This window comes from Staurois parvus, unplaced genomic scaffold (assembly GCF_062004578.1).
Source record: "Staurois parvus isolate SC_StPar_1 unplaced genomic scaffold, SC_StPar_1.0 ptg000221l, whole genome shotgun sequence".
Lineage (NCBI taxonomy): Eukaryota > Metazoa > Chordata > Amphibia > Anura > Ranidae > Staurois > Staurois parvus.
In genome coordinates, this window is record NW_028318017.1 from 2098766 (window position 1) to 2111419 (window position 12654).

Consider the following 12654-nt stretch of genomic DNA (forward strand, 5'->3'; position numbering starts at 1 on the left):
GACAGATGTTGGTGCACTGCTGATACTATGACAGATGTTGGTGCTGCACTGCTGATACTATGACAGATGTTGGTGCACTGCTGATACTATGACAGATGTTGGTGCACTGCTGAAACTATGACAGATGTTGGTGCACTGCTGATACTATGACAGATGTTGGAGCTGCACTGCTGATATTATGACAGATGTTGGTGATGCACTGCTGATACTATGACAGATGTTGGTGCACTGCTGATACTATGACAGATGTTGGTGCTGCACTGCTGATACTATGACAGATGTTGGTGCTGCACTGCTGATACTATGACAGATGTTGGTGCTGCACTGCTGATACTATGACAGATGTTGGTGCTGCACTGCTGATACTATGACAGATGTTGGTGCACTGCTGATACTATGACAGATGTTGGTGCTGCACTGCTGATACTATGACAGATGTTGGTGCTGCACTGCTGATACTATGACAGATGTTGGTGCTGCACTGCTGATACTATGACAGATGTTGGTGCTGCACTGCTGATACTATGACAGATGTTGGAGCACTGCTGATACTATGACAGATGTTGGTGCACTGCTGATACTATGACAGATGTTGGAGCTGCACTGCTGATATTATGACAGATGTTGGTGATGCACTGCTGATACTATGACAGATGTTGGTTCTGCACTGCTGATACTATGACAGATGTTGGTGTTGCACTGCTGATACTATGACAGATGTTGGTTCTGCACTGCTGATACTATGACAGATGTTGGTGCACTGCTGATACTATGACAGATGTTGGTGCTGCACTGCTGATACTATGACAGATGTTGGTGCTGCACTGCTGATACTATGACAGATGTTGGTGCTGCACTGCTGATACTATGACAGATGTTGGTGCTGTATTGCTGATACTATGACAGATGTTGGTGCTGTAATGCTGATACTATGACAGATGTTGGTGCTGTATTGCTGATACTATGACAGATGTTGGTGCACTGCTGATACTATGACAGATGTTGGTGCACTGCTGATACTATGACAGATGTTGGTGCTGCACTGCTGATACTATGACAGATGTTGGTGCACTGCTGATACTATGACAGATGTTGGTTCTGCACTGCTGATACTATGACAGATGTTGGTGCACTGCTGATACTATGACAGATGTTGGTGCTGCACTGCTGATACTATGACAGATGTTGGTGCTGCACTGCTGATACTATGACAGATGTTGGAGCTGCACTGCTGATACTATGACAGATGTTGGTGCACTGCTGATACTATGACAGATGTTGGTGCTGCACTGCTGATACTATGACAGATGTTGGTGCACTGCTGATACTATGACAGAGGTTGGTGCTGCACTGCTGATACTATGACAGAGGTTGGTGCTGCACTGCTGATACTATGACAGATGTTGGTGCTGCACTGCTGATATTATGACAGATGTTGGTGCACTGCTGATACTATGACAGATGTTGGTGCACTGCTGATACTATGACAGATGTTGGTGCTGCACTGCTGATACTATGACAGATGTTGGTGCACTGCTGATACTATGACAGATGTTGGTGTTGCACTGCTGATACTATGACAGATGTTGGCGCACTGCTGATACTATGACAGATGTTGGTGCTGCACTGCTGATACTATGACAGATGTTGGTGCACTGCTGATACTATGACAGATGTTGGTGCACTGCTGATACTATGACAGATGTTGGTGCACTGCTGATACTATGACAGATGTTGGTGCTGCACTGCTGATACTATGACAGATGTTGGTGTTGCACTGCTGATACTATGACAGATGTTGGTGCACTGCTGATACTATGACAGATGTTGGTGTTGCACTGCTGATACTATGACAGATGTTGGTGCACTGCTGATACTATGACAGATGTTGGTGCACTGCTGATACTATGACAGATGTTGGTGCTGCACTGCTTATACTATGACAGATGTTGTTGGTGCACTGCTGATACTATGACAGATGTTGGTGTTGCACTGCTGATACTATGACAGATGTTGGTGTTGCACTGCTGATACTATGACAGATGTTGGTGTTGCACTGGGACACTATAAAAGATGTTTATGATCCACTGGGACACTATGGTAGATGTTGTTGATTCACTAGGACACTGACAGATGTTGACGGTCCACTACGGTTACTGTCAGATGTTGATGGTCCAATACAGACATGGACAGATGTTGGTGATTCATTGCAGACACTGACAGATGTTGATGTTGCAATGGGACACTATTGCAGATGCTGTGCACTGGTACACTGTGAGATGTTGATTGGACACTAGTACATTGTGACAGATGTTGACTGGACAGTAGTACACTGTGACAGATGTTGACAGGACACCAGTACACTGACAGATGTTGATTGGACACTAGTACACTGTGACAGGTGTTGATTGGACTCTGGTACACTGTGACAGATGTTGATTGGACACTCTTACACTATGAGATGTTGATTGGACACTCGTACACTGCGACAGATGTTGACTGGACAGTAGTACAGTGTGACAGATGTTGATTGGACACTAGTGCACTGTGACAGATGTTGACAGGACACCAGTACACTGACAGATGTTGATTGGACACTCTTACACTGTGAGATGTTGATTGGACTCTGGTACACTGTGACAGATATTGATTGGACACTCTTACACTGTGAGATGTTGATTGGACACTAGTACACTGCGACAGATGTTGACTGGACAGTAGTACAGTGTGGCAGATGTTGATTGGACACTAGTACACTGTGACAGATGTTGACAGGACACCAGTACACTGACAGATGTTGATTGGACACTCTTACACTGTGAGATGTTGATTGGACACTAGTACACTGTGACAGATGTTGATTGGACACTAGTACACTGTGACAGGTGTTGATTGGACACTAGTACAGTGTGGCAGATGTTGATTGGACACTAGTACACTGTGACAGATGTTGATTGGACACTAGTACACTGTAACAAATGTTGATTGGACACTAGTACACTGTGACAGATGTTGATTGGACTTTAGTACACTGTGACAGATGTTGATTGGACACTAGTACATTGTGACGGGTGTTGATTGGACACTAGTACACTGTGTCAGATGTTGATTGGACACTAGTACACTGTGACAGATGTTGATTGGACACTGGTACACTGTGACAGATGTTGATTGGACACAGTGAAACATGTGATAGATGTTGGTGCACACTAGGGACCCTGGCTGGGTAACAAGCAATAACAATGCTGTATAACTCACTGATCCCTGGATTGCAGGCACAGATCGGCTGAGGAGAATCAGAGCTGATCAATTAAACACCGATCTGTGTTTACATTACATGATGGCTGTGAATGGACACAACCATCATGTGATCAGATGGCCCAATCACAGAGCTCATTTGTTGATCAGGGATGAGCTCTTTCCAAGGGACACAGACACCCTGGGACCACAGCACTGCATGGCCACACATATATGCTCCCCCATGTTCTGAGGGACGTATGGGTACATCCACACAGGACGGAGCTTGCCCCACCTGGCCTATTATATGCAGTGTCCATGTGAAAAGCAATAATTAACAGTGATTTCCTATGATGGCCAGCTCCATCTAGTGGCGATATGAAGATATTTCAGGAAAATATATCATTAAGGAAAGCCACTAGATGGAGCTGATGATCAGAGGAAATCTCTGTGAATTGGACCGACATTTGTCACAGAGGGGCGAATTCTGGTCACATTTAATAAACACAATTTTAAAAATCGACCTCTAAGTGTTTGTGAAATCTCCCACCACAAAATGTACTCAGCCAATGACAGGGCAGGACTCAATTTTTATTCTTCTCCTGCCATCAATGGCCAACCCGGTCCCACACTTCATCCATGTCTTTGGGGACCTCTGATCTCCTTATGAACTGTTTCTTCCATGATGAAGATCAGCCATGGAGTATATCTGAGGTGTATATCAGGGTGTGCTTCTTCCCCACATGAGAGCTGGAATGTCCAGCAACATTCATCTAGAAGACATTTCCCGCACTCAAGGCACTACTACACCTCCAGGGTTGTGTGGGACCCCTGATGTACAGAAAGACAGGACTTCACTGAGGAACGTTTCCCTCACTCAGGACCGGAAAGTGGCTTCTCGACCCTTGTGAGATCTCGGATGTCTGGAAAGATTGGACTTGTCTGAAAAACATTTCCCACACTCAGAACAGGAGTACGGCTTTTCCCCTGTGTGGGACCTCTGATGTTTGACAAGAGCTGATTTTTGAACAAAACATTTCCCGCACTCCGAACAGGAATATGGCTTCTCACCTGCGTGAGATCTCTGATGATTGTAAAGACTGGATTTACCTGAAAAATATTTTCCACACTCAGAACAGTAATATACCTTCTCTCCCATGTGAGATCTCTGTTGTCTGTAAAGATTGGAATTCTTTTAAAAACATTTCCCGCACTCAGAACAGAAATATGGCTTTGCCCCAAGTGAGATCTCTCATGTATAACAAGTTCTAAATTAAAAAAAAAAACATTTCCCACACTCAGTTCAGGAATACAGCTTCTCACCTGTGTGTAATCTCTGATGTCTAGATTGAGAGGACTTGTTTGAGAAACATTGCCCGCACTCAGCACAGGAATACAGCTTGTCACCCATGTGAGATCTCTGATGTGTGTAAAGTTGTGACCAGGGGCGGACTGACAACTCATGGGGCCCCCAGGCAATATGGGATCATGGGGCCCCTGTGTCCTTGCCCAAGCTCAAAAAAGCCTATGAAAAAGGTACCAGGGGCATCTCATGGGGCCCCCTACTGACCCCAGGCCCTCGGGCAGTGCCAGAGTTTCCAAATGGTCAGTCCGCCCCTGGTTGTGACTTTGCTGAAAAACATTTCCCGCACTCAGGACAGGAATATGGCTTCTCACCTGTGTGAAGCCTGTGAAGTGTTTGAAGATTAACCCCTTCCTCCCCAGTGCCATTAGTACAGTGTCAGTGTTTTTTTTTTGCGCTGATCAGTGTATTGATGTCACTGGGGATGTCAGTGACCCCAAGTCAGTTCCCCCCAATGTCAGAATGTCCGCCCCAGTCCCGAAGTCCCGCCATAAGTCGCTGATCACTGTCATAAATCGCTGATCACTGCCATAAGTCACTGATCGCTGCCATTATTAGTATAATTTAAAAACAAAATCCCAGTATCTTTCCCGCCATTTGTAGACGCTATAACTTTCAAGTAAACCAATTAATTTACATGTATTGGGATTTTTTCAGCAAAGACATGTCACAGAATGCATTTTGGCCTAAATTTATGACGAAATTTGATTTTTAAATTTTTTACTGGACATGTTTTATAGCAAAAAGTCTAAAATATTATTTTTTTTCTCAAAATTGTCAGCCTTTTTTTTATAGCGCAAAAAATAAAATATGCACAGGCGATCAAATACCACCGAAAGAAAGCTCAATTTGTGGGAGAAAAAGGACATAAATTTAATTTGGGTGCAGTGTTGCATGACCGCGCAATTGTCAGCTAAAGTAATGCAGCGACATAACACAAACTGCTTCTGTAACCGCTTCCTGTCCGCCCTATAGCAGAAATACTGCTACAGGGCGGCATGGGTGTGCAAAATCACATATATATATATATACACATGATTCGTGCTCCCGTGGTTTTCACGCCCCTCCCAGATGGTGTCAGATTGCCCGTCAGTACACCAGTCATCACATTAAACCCCTTGATTGTCAGGAACACGCTCATGTACAATAAACCTCCATAGTGTCTGAATGGGTCAATATCTTTGATCAGGTCAGCACTATACCAGCGTTCACATTAGCATAGCGTCCCCAAAATGCAGCGTTAGCAGGATCAGCCCCGGCACCCGCCAACACCTGCATTTAGCCCCTATGCTTACCCCCCTTCTCCCCCAGCAAGTGCAGTGTCAGTAGGTCACTGTCACTTGATACATTGCACACAAAACCGCAGTGTTCGCAGAATCAGGCTTGATCTCTGTTAGCACTTGCCGGTAAATTTTGATGACTCTCATATGCAGCAGAATGCCACTACTAGTGCCACGCTACCTTTTGGTGAACTGGCTGCATACAAAAAAAAAGAACATAGTATATATACCCAACAAGGACCAGAGACGTACTGGTACATCACTGGACTTTGAATGGTTATACCAGGATGATGCTTACAGCTGCAGGCATCATCCTGGTATCAATTTTTCAGCCAGCGATCGGCTTTCATGTAAAAGCAATCCTAGTGGCTAATTAGCTGCAGGATTGCTTTTACAAGCAGCGGGAGATGATGCCCCCCCTCCCCCCACTGCCTTCCACGGTCTTCTCGGGCACTCTCGTGCCATCGGGGGAACGTGAGAACACAGCCGGTGTTTCTGCCAGCTGACCATAGAGCTGATTGGAGACCAGAGCGGTGCCAATCATCTCTATAGTTTAAGAATTTGGAAGCTACAAGCATTTCATTATTTCAGTTTTGCAGGATATAAACAGCGCCATTTGTAAATTGGGAAAGCATCTGATCACACTGATCTTGGTTTGATTAGATAATGTAAGGGCAGAGGAGATATCCAGAGTCTGATAGATCCCAGATTTCTCTAAAAAGAATATATGACAATGCCCATTGAAGTTATAGGGGTTATTTGCATTCCCTGTGATAGCATTAAAAGTGATCCAAAAAAATGATGGGGACAGTGTAAAAATAATAAAATAAAATCAAAATTACAAAAAAAAAATCACCCCTCCTATGCGCGCACACCTGTGTGCACAAACCTTGACCCTGTGCCAGTATGTAAACAGCGGTTGCACCATGCATGTGAGGTATCGCTGTGAACGTCAGATCAAGGGCAGTAATTCTAACACTAGACCTCCTCTGTAAATCTAAAATGGTAGCTTTTAAAGTGCTGCCTATGGATATTAAAAATGTTTGCAGTTTGTCGCCATTGCACGGGGCATGCACAGTTTTAAAGCATGTCATGTTTGGTATCTATTTACTCGGCATACCATCATCTTTTATATTTTACCTAATAATTGGCCAATATATTGTGTTTTTGTGCATTAAAAGTAAAAAAAAGTGTATTTTGTTTAAATTTGCTTTTGAAAAATCGCTGCACGAGTACTATGTGCCATAAAATATTGCAGCACCCACCATTTTATTCACTAGGGTGTTTGCTTTTAAAAAATATATAATGTTTGGGGTTTAAATTAATTTCCTAGCAAAAAATACTGATTTTTTTTGCATGTGAACAAAAAGTGTCAGAAAAGGCTTGGTCTTCAGGTGGTTAGAAGAGTGAGTGATGTGTGGCATAACTTCTAATGCTGGGCATAAAACACCCCCACCCCCCAAAATGACCCCTTTTTGGAAAGTATTCACCCCAAACTATTTGCTGAGAGGCATGTTGAATCAATAGAAGAATTTATTTTTTTACCACAAGTTTTTGGAAAATGACAAAAAAAAATATTTTTTTTTACACAAAATTGCCACTTAAATGATTTATTGCTCACACATGCCATGGGTATATGTGGAATTACTCCCCAAAATACATTCTGCTACTTCTCCCGAGTATGGGGGTACCACATGTGAGAGACATTTTGGCAGTGTAGCCAAGTACAGGACCCCAAAATCCAATAAGCTCCTTCAGGCTTTTAAAGGGCTTTATTTCCTCATTACACTTCCTGACCTATCACAGTTTTGGAGGCCCTGAAATGCCAGGATAGCACCTAACCCCCCCCCCCCTTTTTGGAAAGTAGACACCCCAAGGAATTTGATAAAAAGCACGGTAAGTATTTTGCAGATCTCATTTGTTGCCACAAGTTTTTGGAAAATGAAGAAAAAAACAAAAAATATTTTTTCTTTTCTATTTCAAAACCTTGTGAGAAAAAATTAGATCTGCAAAATACTCCCCATGCCTCTTTTTAAATTCCTTGGGGTGTCTACTTTCCAGAAAGGGGTCATTTGGGGGGTTTGGTGCTATCCTGGCATTTCAGGGCCTCCAAAACTGTGATAGGTAGTGAGGACATGTAATGGGGAAGTTACGCACCTTCAGGCATTCAAAGTGGTCATTGGATTTCAGGCTCCTGTATGTGGCTAGGCTCCCAAAAAGTCTCACACATGTGGTATCCCCATACTTGGTAGAAGTAGCAGAATGTATTTTGGGGTGTAATTCCAAATATGCCCATGTCTTGTGTGAGTAATATATCATTTAAATGACAACTTTGTGTAAAAAAAATGTTTTTGTCATTTGCCAGAAACTTGTGAAAAAAACAAAATCTTCCATGGACTCAATATGCCTCTCAGCAGATAGCTTAGGGTGTCTACTTTCTGAAAAGGGGTCATTTGGGAGTGTTTGTACTATCCTGGTATTTTAGCACCTCAAGAAATGTGATGAGCAGTCAGAAAGCAAAAGCTGTGTAAATTCCATTATCTATACCGGGTGTATCAAACCGCGGCTCCAGAGCCGCATGCGGCTCTTTTTCATCTTTGCTGCGGCTCCGGAGCACACTGCCCACCAGGTGACAGGCAATAGGGTTGCCGTAGCTGCAGTGGTCGGCAAGCCGCGTCTCTACACATTTTAATGCGACTCTTCTGTGTGCCAGGTGCCCGCTCCCCTCCCTCCTCCAAACATTGGCTGTCAGGATGTAGGCGGGGCAGCGTGACGAACTCCTCTCCTCTCACAGTCCGCCCTGAAGACCAGAACGGCGTGGGAACACGGCGAGAGGAACGCGCGGAGCAAAGGTAAGTGAATTGACACAGGGGGGACTTGGGGACTTACTATGGGGGATGAATTACTATATGGGGGATGAATTACTATGGGGGATGAATTACTATATGGGGGATGAATTACTATATGGGGGATGAATTACTATGGGGGATGAATTACTATATGGGGGATGAATTACTATGGGGAATGAATTACTATAGGGGGGATGAATTACTATGGGGAATGAATTACTATAGGGGGGATGAATTACTATAGGGGGGATGAATTACTATATGGGGGATGAATTACTATGGGGGATGAATTACTATATGGGGGATGAATTACTATGGGGGATGAATTACTATATGGGGGATGAATTACTATTATATATATTACTATACCAGAACGGCGTGGGAACGCGGCGAGAGGAACGCGCGGAGCAAAGGTAAGTGAATTGACACAGGGGGGACTTGGGGACTTACTATGGGGGATGAATTACTATATGGGGGATGAATTACTATGGGGGATGAATTACTATATGGGGGATGAATTACTATATGGGGATGAATTACTATGGGGGATGAATTACTATATGGGGGATGAATTACTATGGGGAATGAATTACTATAGGGGGGATGAATTACTATGGGGAATGAATTACTATAGGGGGGATGAATTACTATAGGGGGGATGAATTACTATATGGGGGATGAATTACTATGGGGGATGAATTACTATATGGGGGATGAATTACTATGGGGGATGAATTACTATATGGGGGATGAATTACTATATGGGGGATGAATTACTATGGGGGATGAATTACTATAGGGGGGATGAATTACTATGGGGGATGAATTACTATATGGGGGATGAATTACTATAGGGGGGATGAATTACTATGGGGGATGAATTACTATATGGGGGATGAATTACTATGGGGGATGAATTACTATATAGGGGATGAATTACTATATGGGGGATGAATTACTATATGGGGGATGAATTACTATGGGGGATGAATTACTATGGGGATGAATTACTATATGGGGGATGAATTACTATATGGGGGATGAATTACTATGGGGGATGAATTACTATAGGGGGGATGAATTACTATGGGGGATGAATTACTATATGGGGAATGAATTACTATAGGGGGGATGAATTACTATATGGGGGATGAATTACTATGGGGGATGAATTACTATATGGGGGATGAATTACTATGGGGGATGAATTACTATATGGGGGATGAATTACTATATGGGGGATGAATTACTATGGGGGATGAATTACTATAGGGGGGATGAATTACTATAGGGGGGATGAATTACTATGGGGGATGAATTACTATATGGGGGATGAATTACTATAGGGGGGATGAATTACTATGGGGGATGAATTACTATATGGGGGATGAATTACTATGGGGGATGAATTACTATATAGGGGATGAATTACTATATGGGGGATGAATTACTATATGGGGGATGAATTACTATGGGGGATGAATTACTATGGGGGATGAATTACTATATGGGGGATGAATTACTATGGGGGATGAATTACTATATGGGGGATGAATTACTATGGGGGATGAATTACTATAGGGGGGATGAATTACTATGGGGGATGAATTACTATATGGGGGATGAATTACTATATGGGGGATGTATTTTCAGTTTTAAAAATGTGGCTCTCAAAATAAATTTCAATCGTGGTTTTGGCGAGATTTGGCTCAGTTGAAAAAAAAGGTTGCCCACCACTGACCTAAGGCTATGATTGTGATTATGACGATACACTGTGGCCCTGATTAACCCTTTGCTTACTGGGCCCTTAAACCCCCTTCATGACCAGAGCGCTTTTTGCAATATATGCAGTGTCGGATTTGTTTTAAATGTTGCAATGGTTTTGCGGCTCCCAGTCTTTTTTCCCCCTTCGGAAACGGGTCCAAGTGGCTCTTTATGTCTTAAAGGTTGCAGACCCCTGGTCTATACCAAAGTTTGTAGACATTATAACTTTCACACAAAGCAATCAATATACACTTACTGGGATTTTTTTAACCAAAAACATGTAGCAGAATACATTTTTGCCTAAATTTATGACGAAATTTTAGTTTTTTGGACATTTTTTATGACCAAAATGAGAAAATAGTTTTTTTCAAAAATGTTTTTTTCTTCTTTTTTTGGTTATAGCGTTAAAAATAAAAACTGCACAGGTGATCAAATACCACCAAAAGAAAGCTCTACTTGTGTGAAAAAAAGGACATATATTTTATTTATGTACCGTATTGCATGACCGCGCAATTGTCGTTAAACTAGCACAGCGCTGTATAGCAAAAAAATGTCTTAAATTGCAGTATCTATACCATAGTTTGTAGACGCTATAACTTTCAATTTTTTATATTATTATTTGTTTTTTTTAACATAATGTCATCCTAGCAGTACAGGGTCACCATAGTGACATTGTACTACTTGTGGGGGGTGATGAAGATTTTTTTTTACACCGATTGCTTTTACACCCATAAAGGCTGTAAAAGCAATCATTTCTCTTCTCTGGCTACATTTCTGCAGCCATTGAGAAATACTGTGATAGCTGTGATTGGTCACAGCTTGTCACATGATACAAGGCTGTTGTGAATAGCCCTGTACCATGTGACTTCGGTGATCATTCACAGATTTCACAAGTAGTAAGCAATGATGTCAGAAGTGAAATCTTGCTTACTACTATTCATGTGATCACTGATTGGCCAATCAGTGATCACATGATCGGGACCTCACACAGAGGTCCCATACAGTGATCAGGACACAGCGGGCACTGAATCACGGTTTATGTACATGGGCCGGACGGGAAGTGGTTAAGTGGTTCCTACATCCAGGTCTCCCTCAACATAGGTGTGGTGCCCAGTTTTCATTTTAGTGATCCCATCGTATTTTTCTATCACTAATGTACCTAAAAAAGGTTTTATCTCACTATTAGTTTAGCAATTTCCTCCTGTGTTTTTTAGGCTTTGATGATGCTTCTGTGATGTTATTTGAATCTTTAAAAAAGCTTCGAAAATGTGTGTGCTGATTTTTAATTTGTTTTAAAAGGGCCAGTATAACCCCTGATCAGTAGTACATCCAATCAACAGATCCCCAACACAATAGTACCCCTGTGTTCAGCAAAGTCCCTTCTCAGTAGTACCCTAGCTCTGCTGATGCCTCGCTCAGTAGTAAACCCATCTTTTCTGATCCCTCGGTCAGTAGTAACCCTGGGCTCTGCTAACCCCCACTCAGTAGTAACCCCCAGCTCTGCTAACCTCCACTCAGTAGTAACCCCCAGCTCTGCTAACCTCCACTCAGTAGAAACCCCCAGCTCTGCTAAGACTCCACTCAATAGTAACCCCCAGCTCTGCTAACCTCCACTCAGTAGTAACCCCCACTCAGTAGTAACCCTGGGCTCTGCTGATCCCTCAGTCAGTAGTAACCCTGGGCTCTGCTGATCCCTCACTCAGTAGTAACCCCCAGCTCTGCTAAGCCTCCACTCAGTAGTAACCCCTAGCTCTGCTAACCCCCACTCAATAGTAACCCTGGGCTCTGCTAACCCCCACGCAGTAGTAACCCCCAGCTCTGTTGATCCCCACTCAGTAGTAACCCCCAGCTCTGCTAAGCCTCCACTCAGTAGTAACTCCCAGCTATGCTAAGCCCCCACTCAGCAGTAACCCTGGGCTCTGCTGATCCCTGGGTCAGTAGTAAACTCCAGCTCTGCTAAGCCTCCACTCAGTAGTAACCCTCAGCTCTGCTAAGCCTCCACTCAGTAGTAACCCCCAGCTCTGCTAACCCCCACTCAGTAGTAATCCCAGCTGTGCTAACCCCCACTCAGTAGTAACCCTCAGCTCTGCGAACCCCCACTCAGTAGTAACCCTGATCTCTGCTGATCCCTCACTCAGTAGTAACCCCCAGCTCTGCTAAT

At 43.3% G+C, this 12654-nt stretch overlaps 2 protein-coding genes across 2 annotated transcripts in view; both read right to left on the reverse strand.

Moving 5' to 3' along the window:
• The window catches only part of LOC149460758 (uncharacterized), a 111467-nt gene that overhangs the window by 33212 nt on the left and 65601 nt on the right, over positions 1-12654 (reverse strand). The window contains exon 8 of the mRNA XM_089679235.1: positions 4159-4254. Coding sequence (XP_089535361.1) covers positions 4159-4254 — 96 coding nt within the window. The remainder of the gene's footprint in view (positions 1-4158; positions 4255-12654) is intronic.
• LOC149460759 (uncharacterized) overlaps positions 1-12654 on the reverse strand; it is a 333674-nt gene that overhangs the window by 31006 nt on the left and 290014 nt on the right. The window lies entirely within an intron of this gene.